This window comes from Carassius carassius, chromosome 49 (assembly GCF_963082965.1).
Source record: "Carassius carassius chromosome 49, fCarCar2.1, whole genome shotgun sequence".
Taxonomy (NCBI): domain Eukaryota; kingdom Metazoa; phylum Chordata; class Actinopteri; order Cypriniformes; family Cyprinidae; genus Carassius; species Carassius carassius.
The window spans coordinates 17,272,820-17,295,307 of NC_081803.1; the positions used below are offsets into that span (position 1 = coordinate 17,272,820).

Below are 22,488 nucleotides of genomic sequence, written 5' to 3' on the forward strand. Positions count from 1 at the left end.
TTTGTCGAATGAATTATACTGGTTAATTATTTATGTTATATATTATTTAATAATAATTTATTAATTTAAATACTTCCAAGTCTTCCTGTGGTCCCCTTAAAAGTTTGCTGAGGCCACCTAGTGGGCTCTGGCCTGCTGGTTTACAGGATTACCAAATAAAAACTCAACCAAATGTTGATTTTTGTTCATTTATTGTATAAATTAATATGGATCCCTGGCTTTTAATTACATTTTATTTAAAAAAAAAATGTATTGTTTGTTAGCGTAGATGATCAGACCTTCCTTTTTCACACCATACAAGCAGAGTATCGTTGAAAGCCAGGCACGGAGCGAGACGTGTGACTGCTCCTTCCTCGTGCAGTTCGGTCTCACATCCTGCTCTCTCTTCTTTTCAGCTGGTTTCCCGTCTGAGCCTGAGAGATAAAGCTGTTTAATTACAGCCCTCATTTATGGCCATGATCCCCGTCAGATTTGTTTGGCTCCCCCAGAGGACACGATCTGAACAGGCTGCTGCTGGAAGAGCACGGAAAAAGCATCCCAGCCCTCTGCCCGACTGCAGCCTTTGAGTGTGCGTGTGATTAAGAGGGTGCATTGTCTCGCTCTCTCTCTAGAGAGATGGAGCTTCAGTTTGTACAGAAGACTCCTGCACGCTGCTGGGATCTGTAATTGATGGGATAGTAATCGCGCACTGAGACACCCGAATTCCAATTAAAATGAAAATCTGTTTTCGTATAGACACATAATGAACCTCAATCACAATCTGCTGTGGAAGGAGAAATGGCAAAGTTATGATTGTATTTATTATGATTTTATCTCCCTCTTTTCTCTTTCACTTTTAATTATTTTTGAAATTATGAAGTTTACTTTAAGCATTATTTTCGTTGAATAAGCTGCAGTGGGAACATTTAAATGACTGGCTCATCCGAAAATGAGAATTCAGTCATTATTTACTAACCCTCATGTCATTCCAACCTTGTATGACTTTCTTCGGTGGAGCACAAAATGTAAATCGTTGGAGAATATCTTGCCACTTTTCAATATAATGAGCACTGAAACTGTCAAGTTCCAAAATGACAAAAAGCACCTTAAAAGTGGTCCATACAATCCATGTTCAAGTCTTCTGAAGCCATATGATAGCTTTGAGTGAGGAACAGACTGAAATTGAAGTTGTTATTTGGGAAATAACAAATCTTAACACTCAACTCCTTAACTCTTTTTGGTGCATTTGTGAAAAAAGTAACTACCGTGTGACAAAGAAAAGTTCATGTTAGTATGAAATTGAATGAAAATAACCTATCTTTCCTAAATGCATTCTATTGATCTGATTGTGAATGGTTCACCCATGCATGTTTAAAATTTAGTTTATTTATTTATTAATTTTAACTTAAATTTGAAAAGAAATAGTTTGCTGAAAATAACTCTGCTTTTGTCCATCTTGGTAGATGAGTTTGTTTTTTCATTAGAACAGATTTGTAGAAAGTTAGCACGACATCACTGTGAAAATTATTAATTGTGTGAAAAACAGTTTGTATAAATGAATCATAATCTTTCTACGAAACATTAGACTTCTCCAATTTAGTGCAGTTTTTTTTTTTTTCAGTTACCCATTAACAGTTAAGTGTCAAGTGTTTGATGATCCACTTCACAAAGAATGAGTCGGGAGCTGCTATATTTGTCTGCTAATTTGCACTCTATTTTTGTTTAAGTGCCTGATTTACTAAACAAAATATGCAAATCAGGTAATGTTGTTAATACAGCCACAAAATCTCACAATTCAGACACGTGAATCTGTTGTTGTTGGGTTTTTTTTGGAAGTTTGCCTGGTTATATAATTTGATGAATTATGGCTGCAGTGATCAATGGTGAATGGGAAAATGTACATGAACATCTCTTTTAAAGGAAATTGCATTTACCATAATGATTGTGCCAATCAAATAGCACTGAGTTTTGTGCATAAGCCACAATCTATAATGAGCCTTATTTACATAGAAAGGATGTTTGTGCTGAAAAGAATGACAATGACTTCATTTCAATACTTGCTGGCTGGATGTGGACAGTCAGTGAAAAATAAGCAGCGAAATAACACATGCAACATTTTGTCCCTGATTCTCTACTCTTACACCTCATCTTAAGATAGAAGATAATCAAAACCAGATTGGAGATCATGAAAACAGAAGCGTATGTCCTGTTATCTCTGTTCTCAGGAAGGATGTGTGCTGATGTGGTGTGCAGGCAGTTCAGCTGTCAGACAGGAAGCTTAACTGTCTGTTGTTTGTTTCAGGGCCTCCCAGCATCTCCAGCACACAGACGCAGCAGGCTCTCTACGGGGAGAAGGGCCAGATCAAGTGTTTCATCCGCAGCACACCTCCTCCAGACCGCATTGTGAGTTCTATCTATCCGTCCATACTACCTATGTACTGTATTCAGTGGTCAAATATTCCGGAATCATATCAGACATATTCAAAGTGGTCAGATATATCTCAGTCATGTCAGTAATATTCAAATCTAGTATTTAATGTTTATTTACTTAAATTACATTATTAAAATATTATATTAAAATGTCAATAATAATATTTATATACACTACTGTTAAGTTTGAGGTCAGTAAGATTTTAAAGAAATTAATACTTTAGTTCAGCAAAGGTTAATTAAATTGATTAAAAGAGACAGTAAATACATGAATATTCTTTAATAAAAGAATGTTAATCTTTTTTATTCTTCCAAAAATCCTAAAAGAAAATTATGATGTTTCCACAAAAATATTAAAGACAAGTATTATCGACATTGATAATAATAAGCAATGTTTCTTAAGCAGCAGATTAGCATATTAGAAGGATTTTCTGAAGAATCATGTGCACTGAAGACTGGAGTAATGGCTGCTGGAAATTCAGCTTTGGATGACATAAACTATGTTTTAAAATATATTAGATAGAAGACAGTTCATTTAAATTTTAGAAATACAATATTACTGGTTTTATTGTATTTTGGATCAAACAAATGTAGCCTTGGTGAGCTTGTAAAGCACTGAAGATCTATTTAAAAGGATTTATAGCTTGAGTGTTTGGCTTTATTTCAGTGGTTCACAAACCGTATGTGTGGGTGTGTAATTTCTAGACATGTGGACTGTAAAAATTCATTACAGTACTAATTACAGTAAGCAGCTCAAAGAATAGTTCAGTGGAAATTGTTTCCTGTATTTTCATGGTTACAAACTGTTAATTTAATTATATGCCCAATCTCCTGTTTTCTAAGGGAAATGTATGTTATGAAGACTAAAGTGCTCATGATCCTAAACTATTGACAACAGCAAATGATCACTCACAAGGCAAAAAAACAAAAAATCATTTGAAATACCACCGCACACAGACCTTCAACACTTGGTATATGAAACGATCAATCACTTTAAATAGGGGAACAAACTTCTCCTGACATCACAGGACAACGAGTGTAAATCAAATTGGAAAACCGTCAGACAGTGCAACCGTATTAATTATTCATGGCCTGATGCATGCTGGGAAGAGGCAGAATGGACTGAACCGCAAAAGCATTGTTTACAGCCTAGGAGTATTTGAACTAAAAAGTGCATCAATAAATAATAAAAAAAAAACAGCAAAACAGAATTGAGTTGCATTAAGTTTTAACTTCCTGGAAGTTGCAAGAACATTGCAATAAAAATTAAACCCATAAATTGGTTCATTTTTTAGCATGAACTTACTTCAAAGCATTATATAATCGTTTATGCTTATATTTTATGCAGGCATGGTCATGGAAAGAAACAGTACTAGAATCAGGAACATCGGGCCGTTATACTGTGGAGACCGTGAGCACAGAGGATGGTGTCATCTCCACCCTCACCATGAGCAACATCGTTCCTGCTGACTTCCAAACCATCTACAACTGCACCGCGTGGAACAGTTTCGGCTCTGACACGGAGATCATTCGCCTCAAAGAGCAAGGTAACAATCAGTTTACACCGCATCCTAAACAACAACACTGCAATATTTAACAATAAATAAAGCAAAGAATCAGTACCTGAGATTATTATTGCTGTATTTTGAATACTGTAGTTCTGGCCACAATGTTGCAGAAACTGAAACTGTTTCTACTATAGATTCTGCTGATTAACTTGGAAAAGATACCTTTTATTGCGGGTCACGTCTCATCTGTTTAGGACACGGTGTACAGTGCCTCAAGTGTGTGTGAGTGTGTTTTACTCGCGTCTTGCAGTGACTTGATTTTTCAGAGCATTAGGGCAAAGACTGGATCATAGTCATCTACTAAGTATGTGGATTTCCTTAATGGAATTGTGACATATTCAGAACTTCCATTTGTAATCTAATTTAAACAGCCCTTAATCCTTTCTACTCCCTTTATGATTTCTTTGAAATATTTAAATGAAATTAGATGTTTTTTTCTTTTTATTCAAATAATGGCCCATTTTCCTCTAGCAAAGCCGACTCCCAAGGTGCAGAGCTGAGTTATTCAAAGAGGTCAGCTCATCCCCATAGGATTTAATCGAAGACTCATGGAACATGACTTCATTATGTCTGCTCAAGTGACAAACAGGCTCTTGATCGGGACTATGCACATCTATGTTCTGTCACTGGTTGTCTGATGATCCCAGCGGTTCTGTGTTCTCCTCAGGGTCTTTGCGATTGGCCGTCATCATCGGGGTTGCAGTGGGAGCTTTCCTGGCTCTCATCGTCCTCATTGGGACCCTGGGGGCTTTCTGCTGCGCTCGACTGCAGAGGAGTAAGTGAGCTCGTTGTTTCTACAGAGACAGAAACACAGAGGCGACTCGCACCGCATGTCCACTGAGACACCCATGCACCGTTTTAGACTCATCTTGTGACACTGTGTTGCACAATGTAGCACCACTTTATCCACACATACACAAAAGTGTTGGAGTAAAGCTAATTAAAAGGTGTGCCGCTTAACTACTTTTTCTGTATCATAACAGCTAATCAGATGTTGTCAAATTAGTCTTGTTTTCTAATGTTGTTTTTTTGAACAATTAGCAGTGTAGCATGACAATACACTACTTTACTTTTTTTTGTATTATATTGTACAAAGCCTTACAGCTCAGGAAACTCTCCAGGAAAATGAATATAATTAAATATTTTGCCATTTGTCATTGTGTTTTAAATGTAAATAATTTAGTCTTTTGTGAATGGTTGTATAATAGTTATATATCACCATAACTAGATCCTCATTTTTAGTCTAAAGAATTAAATAAAATGTTTTACATATTATATATACCTGTACATATTTAAATATATATCTACACACACACACACAATCATGGTTGGTAAGATTTTTTAATGTTTTGAAAGTCTCTGATGCTCACAGAGGCTGCGTTTATTTGACCAAAAATACAGTAAAACAGTATTTTTTTAAATTGCAAATGAAAGCAACTGTTTTCTATTTTAATATGGTTTAAAATGTAATTTATCCCTGTGATGTCAAAGCTGAATTTTCAGCAGCCGATTTTCAGAGTAGCTTCCCCTACACTGTACCACAGAGTGATAAGAGCACAGCTTCACCTCACTCACGTCTTAGTCTATCTGAGGTCTTTATTGTCTTATCTTGCCTTTTGCAAATTGCCTCCATTAGCGGCAAGCTCCTGACTTTATCTGGCCAGGACTGTAATGACCTCATCTTTTAACAAGTGATATTTCTTTCTTCGCATGTTGTGCACCATAGAGGACATGCACCTTGTGATGTCATCACTCCCAGTGTCCCTCTCTTCTCGGCAGCGAGAGCTCTCCGGCACGTTAAAAAGTGAAAGTAAGCCCTTCTGTCACCTCATAGCGGCCAGGTTCTGGGAAAATAGACATGCATGTTGTTTACGAGCGATTGCTGCATGTTTGCAAGTATGTGAAGGGATATTCCAAATCATGTAAAAGCTCAGCAGAGGCTGTAGAATGTAGTGTGGTTCTCATCACCGTGACTAATCAGAACGATTTCCGCCGGATCTCAAAGGGGTTGTATCCACTAAAAACGACATCAGAGTGGAGATTGTCCATAAGGACCATAACGCAACCAGAGAACCGGAAGAAAACAGCAACATGAAGCAAATGATGGTGAGTTTGCACGTCTAACCTCCCTCTTCAATTCTCTCTGTCTTCCTTTACATCTGGTTCAAGCATTCGTTTCAGATAATCTGATGTTAACAGCTCTGAATCCAAGTGTAAATTGCCTCCTATGGAGTATCAAAGTCAACCTAGATGGGTTTGAATACATATGCATATGCTTTTGAATCTGCAAGGTCAAAGCTTTTCATCATGAAGATGCAAGATATGAGACTTTTTTTCTGTAATGTTTGTTGCTAGTAGATGTTCCCTAGATGTCCTCACATTATTGGTGGCCTGTGCAACTGCACACAAATGAGATGCACTGCCAGTAAAAATAAGATTTAATTCTGTTTTACAAAGTAATATGTTTTTTTTCTGGTGAGGAAAAGTTTATAAATAAATATATATATATATATATATATATATATATATATATATATATATATATATATATATATATATATATATATATATATATATATATATATATAATCATAGCAGTGCATAATACACCATATCACAAGCAAGATGAACAATTACCAGTGCATAAATTTAACTTACTCAGAATGATGTCAATTTCAACAGAGCATATTTTAACATGTGCCTGCATATCAACTAAGTCTCAAAGAGGAAGGATTATGTTGAAGAATTGGTGCTCATTTACATAAAGCTACACTTTTTTTCAACCTTATTGAGTTGCTGGACACGCCCACATTGCTGTCACATTTGACAAATTGTAATCATATTTTTGCTGTTAAAGTGCGGTCACATTTACTGTTGCTTGGTGAATTTTTTTTATGAAATTGAGTCATTCTAATAGGAATCTGCAAGTTTCTTGAGGGCGAAATATTTTCCCATGCAGATTTTCAACATTTTTTACGTTTCAAAGTACACAAAACCGCTCGGTTTTAAGGTGACAATTGTGTGAGCTGTTATATATTGGACCAATTTTTGCACAAAATTTCGCTAATGTGACATTGTATGTGAGAACATGACTTTTCTTTTAGTCTTCCTTCGCCTCTTTTCACTGCAGCACTCAAATCACAGTGCAGCTCTGCAGCATCCTTGAACTTTGACCGGTTTCAGATCAGACCTGAGCTTTGAGGGAATTTCTGTTCTTGCTGGATGCTGAAATTCTCTTGTACATGCTTACAGGCTGAAATCAATACCAGTCATGCATCTACTGCATCATCTCACTTTTTCTCTTTCTGCTTTTAGATGGAGCGATCTGAGTTTCAGCAAGAGTCTGTGTTGAAACAGTTGGAGGTCCTGCAGGAAGAGGAGAGGGAGCTACAACACATTAAGGTGATGAACTGAGAGATGGAGAGACAGGAGGAGAACTCTGCAGGACTCACATCTGTCACCATTAAAGAACCCCAGAGAGTCATTTCTCCATCATACTCATAAAAAACTGATTTAATAGAACCGCCGCGTAATCTAACAAATCTAATAAAGCAGAGTTGTGGGAACTCTCGCTCTCTGACTTTTTCAGTATTCCTTGCCATGTTCTTTTTCTTTACAGAGTCCATTATAGAAATGTTTACAAATGGACGTGTTGTCATACTGACTGACTGCATGTCAGATTTCCAGAGCCCAAGGTTTCATTATATCCTCTGGTAACTGAGAAATACTGGGGCATTTAGTAGAATGTGCAAGCTAATTCGTTTAATGAATGCTGTTTGGCTAGACTTCACTCTGGAACGTTTGTGTGGAACTTTTCAGCCTTTCATATCATTTCAAAAGCTCAATATTTCAAGGATTTGTTTGGATCTTTGGAAAACTGCACATTTAAAACAAATCGTCCTTCATTAGTCATATTTGCTAAGGCCAGCGTAACTGACCAGAAATGGAAACTTTGCTTTGTAACTGCCTACTGAGTTGAATTTACATTACATTAAACACTTCCACTTTTTTCTTTAGATAAAAGTACTTACAGTAAAAAAATAATATCTTGAAATATTTGATAATTTGAAATGGATTTTCTTGCAACAGGGTTTGTAAAACTAATTAAATTTCCCAAGGGATTTTAGGATTTTAAACTTCCACTATGCGTCAGAGATTTATGAACATATCTATTTTACACCATCAGCATTAAACTTGGGTATGTCATTTGTTTCATTAACATGAATGGTGAATCATGGGTTTGCTGAACACAACGTTTCTTGGAGGAACACAAAACTTTTCCAAAAAGAACACAAAGTTTCTAAGGGAAACGCAAAACATCTGCAAAGCGAATGAAGTCTTTTGGGTGAATGCAAACTTTTATTAAGCAGTTTTTCAGGACAACACAACACTTTTGCAAAACGAACTTAAAGTTACTTGAGCCAACACAAAAGTTTTGTAAAGAGAACGCAAAATTTATCAGGGAAACGCAAAACATCTGCAAAGGGAACAAATTGTCTTGGGGGAATGCAAAACTTTTATTAAGCAAACACAAAGATTTTCAGGTGAATGCAAAACTTGTGCGAGAGAACTAAATACGAGTCCTGTCTACAAACTAGAATATCATACAGACTTGGAAACAGACTCTGTCCAGTTGCTTTGAGTTTTGCGCTGGCACCAGTCAAAATTTCTCCAGAAAATGTAAAAATCAAGATGGTCTTGTTCTCTTTCCCAGCAACCACACCTGCCTTACCAATCTCTCCATGGCAGAACCATCATCATCTCTCAGTCTTTGAATATGTCATTCCATCCAAAATTGGTCCTCATTCAGAGATGTGCTACCTTGACTCTGACAGTGATGAAACTGCACACCATACTGTTTTTGTTTTCCAGGAACCCCTGAGTTATTTCACCTCAGCATTCCTACAAGGCCGCTAAGATTAAAAAGACAAAGCGAGAGATATATGTTATCTATATAGAAATTGGCCAAAAATAAAATGTGAGTGAATTTTATGGAGATTATTTCACATATTTAATGCCGACATGAATCGTCAAGGCCCATTTAATTAGCTGATAACAGGATTTGACTGTTTATGCTGGAGATGACTGTTTCACACCACTAAACCATGTAATCTTCTTAGCGTGGGACAGTTATCAGTCTGTTCCCTAATTTCCATGTCACACTGCCTATAATTAGTGTGAGCTGAACTTGACCTTGGCTTTTTACAGCTTATAAATACATGAGAGGAAAATTACAGTTTCCTTTTACTTTCTCTCATTTTGCTTTTAATACAAGCTGGAAGTATATACTGTAATATATCAATAATTGTTTGCTAAAATAATAATTGTGCCAACAGACTTTGGATAAACAGATCAATTTGACGACAAGCTTTATGGAAACATCCAGCAAAATGACCACAAACAGTGAGAAAAACAAAAGGACAAAGAGATTCATTTGACGTGTTAATGATTCGTTGAGTACTTTGAGGCGAGAATGGTTTATTTAGCATGGCATTTCAGTGCAAAAAGCCTGTTTCGTTTTATTTCCCTCACATGATATAAAAAAAGGTCATTTTGAATTATTTTCTCACAATTCAAAAAATGTTTGTACTGCAATTCTGAGTTTATATTTAAAAAGTCTGACTCAGACTCAGAATTGTGAGATTAAAAGTCGCAATTACCTATTTTTATTTTTTAATACATAGTGGACACTTCAGATTTGATCTCTTGCAATTATGACTTTTTTCTCTGAATTCTAAGACAAATTTATCCGAACTGTGAGATATAAACTCAGAATTGCAAGATAAAAGGTTGCAATTACCTTTTTTTTTTTTTTTTTTTTTTTTATTTAATTAACGGTTAGAGAGTCTGACTTGTAACCCAAAGGTTGCAGGTTTGAGTCTCGTTACTGGCAGGAATTGTTGGTGGGGGGAGTGAATGTACAGTGCTCTCTTCCACTCTCAATAACACACTAAGGCGAGACACTGAACCCCCAGCTGCTCCTTTCCTATATGTGGCCTATACTGTATGTGCTGGGAAAATGGTGTGCCATCATTGTCACTCTTTTTCTTATGGCGCATTTGCATAAAATTTGTGCAAATAATTCAATGATGGAATAAATGTATTCATGTCTCACAGGATCCGACCAACGGCTACTACAGCGTAAACACCTTCAAAGAACAGCCGACCCCAACCATATCCCTGTCAGCCAATCAGAACGCAGAGGTCCGAAACCCTGCCACAGCGACCCTTGGAAAACACCGCGTCCCCACCGGCATGTCTTACACCAACATATACAACACACTGGGCGCCGGTCCCAACCGAGTATATGACTACAGCCAGCGTTTCGTTCTGGGAATGGGCAGCAGCTCCATCGAGTTGTGCGAACGTGAGTTTCAGAGGGGATCGCTCAGCGATTCCAGCTCGTTCCAGGACACGCAGTGCGACAGCAGCGTCAGCAGCTACAGCAAGCAGGATGGATACGTGCAGTTTGACAAAGCTAGCAAAGCCTCTGTGTCGTCTTCGTCCCACTATTCACATTCATCATCCCAGAACTCGGACCTGACTCGACCACTACAGAAACGAATGCAAACGCATGTTTAACTAGAGGACTGAACATCATACATGCTTTTGGACAAACACTAAAGGTGAGTCACCTGTGCTTCATGCATCATTCGTGAACAAATCCAAACATTTCAATCTTGGAAAAACATTACCGACATATCAAGCTCAATTTTCTGTATATTTTGAAAAGTAACGTGTTTTTTAGATCTCATGTTCTTTGTGGAAGACTTCAGAGTTTGAAAGATGAAAGCAGGGGAAACCAAACCTTGGATGTTGTTTCATAACATGACAATCAGGAGTCATTGACATTGACTATCTCAGTAACCCAATCTAATCTGTTCCATTCAGGAACTTGGAACTGTGGAAAACCTGGAGGTTTGTGTTCGCTTTTTTTTTTAACGAGGAGCCAAACTTGGGCCATTTTGCAGTTCTTCTACTGTGGCCCAAAGCACAAAGGTGTTCAATGCCAACCGCAGTGTTTTTCTGCTGATAAAGAGATCTAAATGAGGATGAATTATCCTTGGGAGGTTGTTGCTAAGGACTTTGTAAAATAGATTTCACTTGTGTGCACTAAACTGTTTTTTAACTACATCTCTTTCCTTATGTGGTCTCTCGTTTTTATGGTTTCTTTGCTTTGTGTTTTACTTTCCAATGCAATGAGAATGTGTAAAAACACACACAGCCAAACTGCATGTGTGGAGAGTTCTTCAGGAGCTTTGCTAACGTGGACAGCATAGTGTTTACATGCCAGAGACCAGAATGTAAATCCCAATACTTTATTTTCTTAACACGTATTTAATGTGAGCAGATCATTTCAACACTTCATGGTTAATAAATGCGTTTATGTACGTACATGTCCTGTGAATTCAGACACTGTTGTTAGAAGCTTCTTTTATACCTCCAACAATGTGGTGTTGTTGTTGTTCTGTACATGATTGCGCATAAACTCCACATTCTGGTGGGAGTATGATTGAATTCATTATTTCCCCACTTGTTCTGTTTAAGGCTGTCATATGTATAAGCTCACTGTTTTAAGTAAGCTTCTCTTTCCCGCAGCCCCCTGAATGTCTGGCATAAATGTTTACATCGCTTAATTGATGCAGGAAGTGCCTGCCGTCGACGGATGAGTCTGCAGAACGTTCAGAGTGAAACTTTAACTCGAGCTGTGCATCAGAGCAATTACACTGATCAAATAATCATGATAACAAAATAAGTGTTGAATAAAACAGTGTGTGGGAAAGATGTTCTGTGGTCATTCAAGCTGAGGCGGCTTCTCTTCTCCTCTCTCTCTTTTTTTTTTTGGTTCATCCAACCTTTTTTATTAAAGAAGAGGCTTCCTGTCATGTCTGATTATGTCAACAGCAGGTTGCGCCTAATGTACCAACTGAAATATGCATGCTGTAAAATGAATATGTTTAGAAAGTTTAAACTAATGCTTCGTTTAAAAATTCAGCTGCAATTAGTTAATTATCCAACTTGATTAAAGTTAACTAAACTTACAAATTTAAGTCAAGCATGAATGCTTACTATTTGATTACAAGTTGAAACTATTACTTATGTTTAATATTGTCCTTGATACAACCCAATCGCAGATAATCAGAAATTTTTTTATGTTTAATATAGTTATGTGCAGCTCAATTTAGCTTAGCACAATGACATAGAAATAAAAACATGAGCCACCAAGTTTCTTGTCACTATGGTTAAGACAATGTCAGATATGAACATATGGATTTTATTCACTTTATTGCATTTCATGTGTACAAAAGCAAAAACAGCCTGCTTTATTCTAATGATGAGTGACGGGATGGACAAGGATCATTCATCAGTGTAGAAAATGCCCACTTTAGACTCTTTAAATACAACATCTAAAATCATAAGGACTGTTGAGATCATCCTATTGAAATCTGATCTGAATAAGCCCTCCTTGAATAAAGCAGCAGTCAGATACAGGGTCGAGGGAATGCAAACCTGATATGATCTCCCCGCTATAGCATTAGTGATATTTCATAAACCCTCCAAACATCTTTATACAAATGAGTTCTCCTCTTGCTTCAATCCATCATCTTGGCTTTTAAAGGTTGGCCCGACCACGCCGGATCCGTCTTGAAACTAAATGGACTTCAAAGGATGATCTTACTCGAGGTACAGAGCCTTGTTTTTGTACTGGATTAAATTACAGTCCTTGTTGCTTCCGGCTTTGTCATCTTAATCGAAAGTCTAGTCACACACTTCATAAATGCAGCAATTTGGAAAAGCCTTCATCAGCACATTCTTCAGTAGGCCGCGCTGTGTGTGTGTGGGAGCCATGAGTGCCGGAGCAGATTTTGCCTATCTGTTGTGACCAGTGCTGAGTAAATTACTTCTGCAGCCACTTTCAGGATGCATCTATTGATTCTGCACACGTCCAGAAGTGATGGCAGCTTAATGCTTCAATTTACCCAAATCCACACCGCACACAACTGTGTAGCTCGTGCATTGAACTTTATCGCCGATGCCCACATGGGGTTGCGAGCACGGGTGTGCACGTGGTCAGAGCGGCATAGCCCTATGGGTCTGTGCGCACGCGCTCACCATATAAGTTTACAGCAGACGCTGAGTTTATGTAAATTAAGATAAAAGTATGCACATTTATATCCTTGCAAACGCTCTGAAACTGATGATCACAGCATGCGGCGAGCCTCGAAAATGTGACATATGAAGCCCTAAATAAACGTCGTCGTTCCTCATCCTGCGCTCTGCGAAACCTGAAGGAAAATGACGCGATCCTCTGAATGTATGATGAAACATCTCTACAAACCCACTGCGCGAGACGCTTATCTGCACTCCATCCTCCTGAACGACACGGTGCATCTGGCTGCTTAACCGTACTGAAAATTCATAATGGAAACCATCTGAGAGGAAGAGAAGAAATACTGATGAAAGTGTGTGATTTATTGTCTTTCTGCCCCAAGGTCATTATATGGTTAACTAAAACCAATATCACCAGCAAAGCCAAGAAAAGCTATTATGAAATAATCAACCATACTTTAAGAACTAAATGATTCACTATCAGTTTAAAAATTAGCATTCAAGTTCTAAATTAACATTAACAGACATAAATAAACTGTATTTAACTTAATGCTGTGAATAAGTAGCTGCGAAAATCGGTGTGAACTGGTTGTGCAAATTTATTTTGTCAACTTTAAAAAAGTATTTTCTTCTACACAGAGCTGTGAAAGGCAGGCAGAGAGAAAAATATCTTTCATGCTTTTATAAGGGCTTCCAGAAAAAGAATCATTTAGTGGTAAAACTGGTACTGTAATATTTGTGATTGTTGCTTGAAAAGTATTTTATTTCATCAGAACATGTGGCTACTGTTTACAGAGCACTGCAAAAATATAGCCACAAATTATGAATTCGTTGCCACAAAATACGTTTTACTAATTTATGCTCACCAGCAAAGCTGTGACACATTATTTCTGAATTCAAAACTGCACACTACTCTTCCTTATGGAAAATAAAGGAGTGCAAGGTTCCAAATTCAGCATATCTGTATTTGTACAAAAAATTTAATAAAATAAAAACCCAAACAAACAAACAATTAGACAGTAGGGGCTGTCTGATTCTGGTTCTTGTTCCTAAAGTGTATACAATAGTGTACCTTATGAAGAAGTACCACCCTAGTGACAGCTTTTTGTGCTTTTGTTGTTGTTGTTGTTTTTCTGAGAATGTAAAAAAAAGAAAAAAAGTTCACTTTGATGCTTATATTCAGTAAATCTGAAATTTGTAGAACTAATAAACCAGCATTCAACAGTATTTTGTATATAAGTAGTTATGCAAATTGTAGCACAGCTGTTAAACGTTGTAAAGACATTGCCATTTAGTTGATCCAAACTCCTCTTTAATTCTAAAGGTAGACACATTCACAGCACATTTAAGTGTCCACAAATACCAAAGCATTATGAATTTGACAAATAAAGCTCTAAATTTAAATGTGTTAAAATGCAGTTTCTGGTGTATATTTTAGTATATATTATAGGCAGATGGAACAGTTTGTGGAGCTGGTGATGAAAACTACAACTATACTTATGCTACAGTAAATAAAAACAAAATAAATCCTTTTCAAAACGTACAAATGAAATAAGAAATTTGCAAAACAATAAGAATAACTGTTTTTGTCTGATTATTTTTCTTGAGAACATCTTTTGTGTGTGTGTGTGTGTGTGTGTGTGAGTGTGTAATGAAGCAGTGAAGTGTCATTTAGAATCAACCTACTGCTCAACAACAGCACAAAGCAATTAGAAGCACAACACAATATATTATATATATATATAAAGAAACGATTCAAAATTGCTCATCTACTGGCATTGTGTTGTTTTTTCCCTGCTGCACATATGGCAAGGGGAAGTCACGAAATGGAAATAAATCACTATGCAACCTTTAGTTGAGATGAGTTCAGCAACAGAGAGCATCACATGACAGCAGAATAAGGCGATTTCTTCAAGATCATCTCTCCGCTAAACTGCTCAGAACGAGGTTAAGGGACCTCTGAGCCGCTGATGGTGTCGGAACTGTCAAACGAGAATGCTTGACTTTCCTGCTTAACCTTTTCGAGAGCAGGGCAAATAGAAACATTGTGGAGCCCTCGGAAAACAGTGGAAAAAAGAGATGGATCAGGTGACAGAGGAACTCAGCTTGGTTCATTCATCATTTCCTTTCAAAGAAAACTCAAGAATGAACAAATAACCTGGCCCCTGTCTGAAGATTCACACACAGAGTTAAAATATATGAATCATTTCCAGTCTTAGTACATCAAACAAAAAGTGTTTTATGGAACAAAAAAAAAATTACGGTATTTTTGCAGTATGCGCATTGTTGCTGCATGACTGTGAAATACTGTCCCACAATCAGGATTTGCAATATTTGGGAATTGTTATTTTCAATCCTGGGAAGGCCATGGGAATTTATAAAATGTTAAAAGGACAAGGAGAAGGTTTTTTTCTAGTTATGCTTGCAGTCTCCTGCTAGAAAAACAAAAAAAAAATCGTATGATTTCAGAGCTGTGTGTGTTGCCCTATTCATATGCAGAGTGCTTGTGCTTGTCTAATGTCACAGATGTCCTTAGATGTCCTATTTAATGTCCTAGAAAAATTACTTGAAAAAAAATTACTTTTCCATGACCTTTTAACATTTTATTAATTTCCATGGCTTTTCCAATATCTAATACAATGGCAAAATGTCAGTAGAAAAAAAAAGAAAAGACAATTCATTAGTCAGAAAGTGTGACACATACATTTTTTTCTGTTTTAATTTATTAATTATCAAATTTTACTTTTGTTTTAAAGTAAATTTCAGCTAATTGCTAAGGCAACATATCTTTTCCGGTTTGTAAAATAACTAAAATAAACAAACTAAAACTACATAAACATTACAAACTATTAAAAAAAATAAAACAATAATATTATATTTATGTGTATGTATGTATATATATATATATATATATATATATATATATATATATATCAATGATTCTAAAATAACAGTGATCATGTGATGACAGTGTACTGCTACGTTATTCATCATGCTGGATTTTTTATTTAGTTAATGGCTTCCTGTTCATTATCTTAAACAAAATAAAAAACTGTTTTTGTCATTTTTAATCTAGTTAAGAAAATAAAATAATATAACATTCTGGTCAAATTGTGTTATGATGTATTGGGCCTATTTTGGCAGACTCAGTCATCCAGGTTTTGGTGCATATAAAGGAAACGTACTCGGTTACTAAACGTAACCTTGGTTCTCTCTAGAAGAGCGAACGAGTACTGCGTCTTAGCTAAGACGCTACGGGAAAAGTCTCTTTTCACGAAATACTGAAGCAAAAAATTATCCTTAATTTTGTATTTTTGTAAAGCGCATTTGCAGCAGTACACAGCCATAGGTGAGACGGCTCGTTCGCTCATTGGCTTGTTCTGCGGCAACTGCACAGCCTATCGAGCGCGGGCTGATGCAACATCAGACCAAGAAGGGCTTCGCGCCCTTCTTGCCACTTCCCGCCGAAACGGGTGTGGCCCAACCTATAAAAGGAGCTCGAAAAGGCTGACTCACCTGATTTATTTAATCGCCGAAGTGAACCAGAGTGAATCGTGCGCACGGCAGAGAACGCAGTACTCGTTCGCTCTTCTAGAGAGAACCGAGGTTACGTTTAGTAACCGAGTACGTTCTCTTACGAGAGCTCTCTCGTACTGCGTCTTAGCTAAGACGCTACGGGAACCCAATGTAAAACGCCGTGCGCGCAGGGATCACACACCAATAAACCTGAAGCAACGCCCAGGATTTACAGTGCACAGTCACCTGAGGGACTCACAGAGAGTCCAGGACAGAAAAGGGAAAAAGCCCTCCGTCCCATATCTAGCAGCATCCGTAGATGCGGCAATATGACGTCACACAGCCGAGGCAAGGCCTGACCAATGTGGCAATGCGGGTCTTACGCAATACTGCCCATATAACAGTCGGCAGCGCATAGCGCTCGTGAACTCAGAATTCCCCTCAGGGCCCTGATTCGCCTATACCGACAGCAGCCTTGCTTGCAAGGCGGGAACCTCCAGGTTATAGAACCTGATAAATGTAGACGGCGAGGCCCAACCTGCCGCCATACATATATCCTGCAAGGAGATCCCAGTAGACCACGCCCACGATGAGGCGATGCCTCTTGTGGAGTGTGCTCTGACGCCCAACGGGCACTGAAGGCCCCTGGAAGCGTAAGCTAACGCTATGGCGTCAACTATCCATCTGGATAGAGTCTGTCTCGAAACAGCCATTCCCTTGGAACGCCCACCGAACGAGACAAATAGCTGCTCCGTCTGCCGAAAGGCAGCAGAGCGAGACACATAAGCTCTTAAAACCCTGACAGGGCAAAGAAGACTCGAGTCTCCATCCTCCCCTGACACCGGCAGGGCAGACAGGGCAATAACCTGAGCCCAAAACGGTGTGTTGAGGGATTTCGGCACATAACCGTGCCTAGGTTTGAGTATGACTCTTGAGTCATTGGGCCCAAACTCCAAGCACGACTGGCTCACCGAGAGCGCGTGCAAATCACCCACACGCTTCACAGAAGCGAGAGCCAACAAGAATACTGTCTTGAACGACAGATGCTGAAGGCTAATCGATTGGATAGGCTTGAAAGGGGGACCTTTCAAGGCCTCCAAAACCGCCGCGAGGTCCCACATAGGGACTGACGGAGGTCTGGGAGGATTCAGCCTCCTAGCTCCTCTGAGGAACCGGATGACTAAATCATTCCTTCCTATTGACTGACCGGACGCCGTTTCAGAAAACGCCGTGATGGCAGCCACATAAACTTTGAGCGTGGATGGGGCTCTGCCCTTATCCAACAGCTCCTGAAGGAAGGAGAGGACCTCCGTCACCTCACAACTAAGGGGTGAATAACCTCGAGCTGTGCACCAGCTGGAGAACACCGACCACTTCGAGGCATACAGACGTCGTGTCGACGGAGCTCTAGCCTGAGTGATGGTATTTAGCACTCCCACTGCGAGATCAGCGGGTAACCATTGAGTGCCCATACATAGAGGGACCACAACTCCGGTTGAGGGTGCCAAATCGAGCCCTTGGCCTGCGAGAGGAGGTCTCTCCTCAAAGGTACCGGCCACGGGGCGACATCTGCTAACTGCATCAAATCTGGGAACCATGGTTGGTTCTTCCAAAGAGGTGCTACAAGCAGTATTGAACATCTCGTTTCTCTCACCCGTTCTATCACCTGCGGAAGGAGGGAGACGGGAGGGAACGCATAAAGCGGGCAGCACGGCCATCTCCGTGACAGCGCGCTTTTGTTCTTGGAAAAGAACGCGGGGCAGTGAGCGTTTTCGTGGGACGCAAAGAGGTCCACCTCCGCCATGCCAAATCTCTCCCACAACAGCCGGACTGTTTGCGGGTGTAGAGACCATTCGCCCGTAGGAACATTGCCTCTGGACAGCCTGTCTGGACCCAGATTCTGCAGTCCAGGCACATGCACTGCTCTCAGCGAGCGCACGTTGCGCTGAGCCCAAATCAGGAGGCGTTCCGTCAGCCTGCACAGGTTTCGGGACCCGAGACCGACCTGGCGATTTATGTAGGACACCACGGACATGTTGTCCGAACGGACTATGACGTGGTGATCCTTGATATGGGGACAAAAGCGCGTCAGCGCGTTCTCCACTGCCAGCATTTCCAGGCAGTTGATATGATGGAGCTTTTCCCGTTCTGACCATAGGCCAAAGAACGGTCTGCCTTCGAGCAGCGCTCCCCATCCCGAAGTGGAGGCGTCCGTCGACACCATTTTCACACTCGGGGAAGTCCCCAGGCTTACACCTGATCGGTACCAGCCGTTCGCTGTCCAAGGTGCTAGAGCCGCAACACAGCTCTGATCGACCTTGAAATGCAGCCGGCCAGACGCCCACGCTCTGCGCGGCACCCGAGCCTTCAGCCAGAACTGCAGGGGGCGCATGCGGAGCAGGCCCAGCCGCAGAACCGGAGATGCTGAGGCCATGAAACCCAGCATCTTTTGACAGTGTTTGAGCGACACAGTCGCGCCACAGCGGAAAGAACTCGCTGCACGCTGAATGCCCATCGCGCGCTGTGGTGACAGCCGCGCCGTCATGGAACACGAGTTCAGAACTATACCCAGAAACAGGATCGTCTGACTGGGGTTCAGCGAACTCTTCACCCAATTGACACTGAGGCCGAGCTTCTCGAGGTGATCGAGTAAAACGGCTCTGTGGTCCATGAGCTCCGCTCATGATCGGGCCAGAACCAGCCAGTCGTCCAAATAATTCAGCACTCGTGTGCCTCTGAGTCTAAGAGGAGCGAGCGCTGCATCCATGCACCTCGTAAACGTACGAGGAGCTACGGACAAGCCGAATGGCAGGACTGCAAACTGGTATGCCTGGCCCTCGAAGGCGAATCTCAAATATCGCCTGTGGTTTGACGCTATCTGTATTTGAAAATACGTGTCCTTCAGATCTATTAACATGAACCAGTCCCCTCTGCGAATCTGCGCGAGGAGCTTCCTGGTCGTGAGCATTTTGAAACTGCGTTTCATCAATGCCTGTTCAGCTGTCTTAGATCCAGTATGGGCCGGAGACCCCCGTCTCTCTTGGGCACCAGAAAGTATCTGCTGTACAGCCCCCCCTCGCTTTGAGACACAGGCTCTACAGCCCCTTTGCTCAACAGTTTTGATATTTCGGCCCGAAGTATGTGTGCTACTTCTGTTTTGACATGTAGTTTCGACGCGCGCTGAAAAGCACGGTGGGCGTCGAGAAAACTGTAGCGAGTAGCCTCTCTTTATAATGCCTAGCACCCAATCCGAAACCCCTGGAAGCACTGACCATGCATCTGCATGAATGGCTAAGGGCTGGATGCGAAACGCGCTCTGTTGACTGGGCAACGGCGGCGCTCGAGTGTGCTGCGCATCTGAGGCGGGGAGCGCGCTGATCACAGCGGGCAGATCGCTCTTCCTCGACCCCGTTCCGGCGCTTAACCGACTGGAGGGAGGCTGAGCGGGTCCCGTGGGACTCGATATATCTGCGAGTAACCGTGGGCTGCATGTGTGCACTTTTACCACTTTCAACTCGCTGTCTGCCTGTGCAGCATGTACGTGCACGGGCCTCGTTTTTACAGAAGCCCCGCGCCGTATGTGACATAGTGTATGTGGGCACTGGGAAGTGGGCACGTTTACTATGCGGCGCGCTCGACCGATCTGTGTCGATCTTATGTGCGCTAGCCCTGTGTGCAGGGCTGTGCTTACATGTGGAGATGGGCACTGGGTAGTGGGCATCGTCACTGCATTTATAGCACCATCGGCCGTGGCCGGACGAGCATGCACGGGTTTCGTTTTTACAGAAACCACATGATGCGTGTGACATAGTAATTGTGGGCACTGAGGGGTGGGCACGTTTACTATGCAGTGTGCGCGACCGACTTGAGTCGACATTATGGGCGCAGGCCCTGTGTGCAGGGCTGTGCTTACATGTGGAGATGGGCACTGAGGAGTGGGCATCGTCACTACATTTATAGCACCATCGGCCGTGGCCGGACGAACGTGCACGGGTTTCGTTTTACAGAAACCACATGACGCGTGTGACATAGTGATTGTGGGCACTGAGGAGTGGGCACGTCTACTATGTAGTGCGCGTGATCGACTTGAGTGGCTTTTATAGGCGCGAGCCCTGTGTGAAGGGCTGTGCTTATATGCGGAGATGGGCACTGAGCAGTGGGCATCGTCACTACATTTATAGCACCATCGGCCGTGGCCAGGACACCAGAAATTACACCTTTTTCGGGAAATATCTGGGTAGCCGTGATAACGGTTTTCGTGTGCAGGCAAGTGGGCAACCGTACAGGCTTGCGCATTGCAAACAACGCTGAAACAGTCACAATCTCTGGAAACTGAAACAGCGGCGCGCTTAGGTGAGAGCCCGGCCGCAGCGGAACTCGTACACCGGCGCTTCGATGAAGCAGCCATCGTGTGTAGTGCCGACGCAGCGTCATGCAGCATGCGTAGATGGCTTTCCCAGGATGGCTTCGGGGCTCCCGGCCTCACCGTAATCCTCTGCTGCGGTCCCCGCGGCGCGGGGCGATGGCCAGTAGAGCGAGAACGGGGGTCTCGAGCTGCGTTGCTGAAGCTGTTGTGATAAGGGCTTTTGTGTGCAGGCAAGCGGGCAACTGTGCAGGCTTGCGCATTGCAGAAAACGCTGAGACAGTCACAATTCCTGGAACTGAAACAGCGGCGCGCTTGGGTGAGAGCTCGGCCACAGCGGAACTCGTACACCTGCGCTTCGATGAAGCAGCCATCGTTAGTAGTGCCGACGCAGCGTCACACAGGAGGCTTTAGATGGCAACACCGCTTTTGCCGCCGTCCAGCAGAGGGCGGACAAAGGTGCGTCGCTATCGCCTGTTCCACCGGCGGAAGTGAGTGGTAGTTCCTGTTTTTAGCATCATCAGTGTGGAGAATGCTAGTGAGACAGACGAACGAGTTCGTGCTGAATATGGAGCGTTCCAAGCCTTCGCCACCTCTTCGTGAAGCTCAGGAAGAAATGAGGCGGGCTTTGAGAAGTACGCTCATCCGAAAGGGAAATACCATCCAGCCGGGAACGAGAGGGGGGGGGGCGCTGGTGCAAACCACTCGCGGCCGAGACTCATCGCGGCCAACACGAGCATTCGCCCCGGCTCCTTCTCGATGTCAGCTCGTCTGCTGGGCTTCTGAGCAGAAGGCGCGAGATCCTCGGAGCTCGCCCAGCCCTCACTGCCCGAAGCTAGCAGAGAGCGGGTGTCCTCTTACCCGACGCGGCCCTGAGATCGACTTCCTCGGACGACGCGCCGGCAAACAGCGGGCGCTGCCCACCGGGAAGCGATGCAGGGGGGGCCGGTGAAGCAGGGCGAACCGGTGAGCTCGGTTTAGCTGAAGACGGTTCCGGAATCCACTGGAAGCGATGCTTTTACGGCGCCTCAGCGCAGCAGAGAATGCAGGCTCAGAGAAAAAAGCCAGGCGAGTCCTCAGAGTCACCATGGCAACAGCTCGCAGTGGGGGCATCCGCCGTCAGCGAGCCAGCGCTGCATGATCTTCACCCAGGCAGGAGACACAGATGACGTACTGGTCTCCCTCGCTGAGTGGGGCTCTGACGAGCCGCAGGAAGGCATCTTAAAAAAGACGCGAGCTCTTTTACGAGTGTGTGTCGCAGGGCGAACACACACACACACATAAGAACAGCTTGTATATAACAGGATTGAAAGGATATAGGCGCTGGATAGCGCAGCAGGAACGGCAATGGAAGGCGGCGATGCCAGCAGCTTCAGAATGGCTCGTCCTGCTGATGTGCTTTCTCAGACGGCGCTTGCTTCCTCCGTGATCCAGCGATGCGTGAGCTTCGCTGAAGAGATGAAAAATCAGGTGAGTCAGCCTTTTCGAGCTCCTTTTATAGGTTGGGCCACACCCGTTTCG

At 41.9% G+C, this 22,488-nt stretch overlaps 1 protein-coding gene across 1 annotated transcript in view; it reads left to right on the plus strand.

The window, feature by feature from the left end:
* The window catches only part of LOC132132602 (kin of IRRE-like protein 3), a 137,080-nt gene extending 125,971 nt beyond the window's left edge, over positions 1-11,109 (plus strand). Inside the window, exons 10-16 of the mRNA XM_059545041.1 lie at positions 2,282-2,382; positions 3,758-3,956; positions 4,645-4,752; positions 5,704-5,787; positions 5,974-6,083; positions 7,293-7,379; positions 10,095-11,109. Of these exons, the coding sequence (XP_059401024.1) occupies positions 2,282-2,382; positions 3,758-3,956; positions 4,645-4,752; positions 5,704-5,787; positions 5,974-6,083; positions 7,293-7,379; positions 10,095-10,559 (1,154 nt within the window). The 3' untranslated portion in view covers positions 10,560-11,109. The remainder of the gene's footprint in view (positions 1-2,281; positions 2,383-3,757; positions 3,957-4,644; positions 4,753-5,703; positions 5,788-5,973; positions 6,084-7,292; positions 7,380-10,094) is intronic.
* The last annotated feature ends 11,379 nt before the right edge of the window (positions 11,110-22,488 follow it).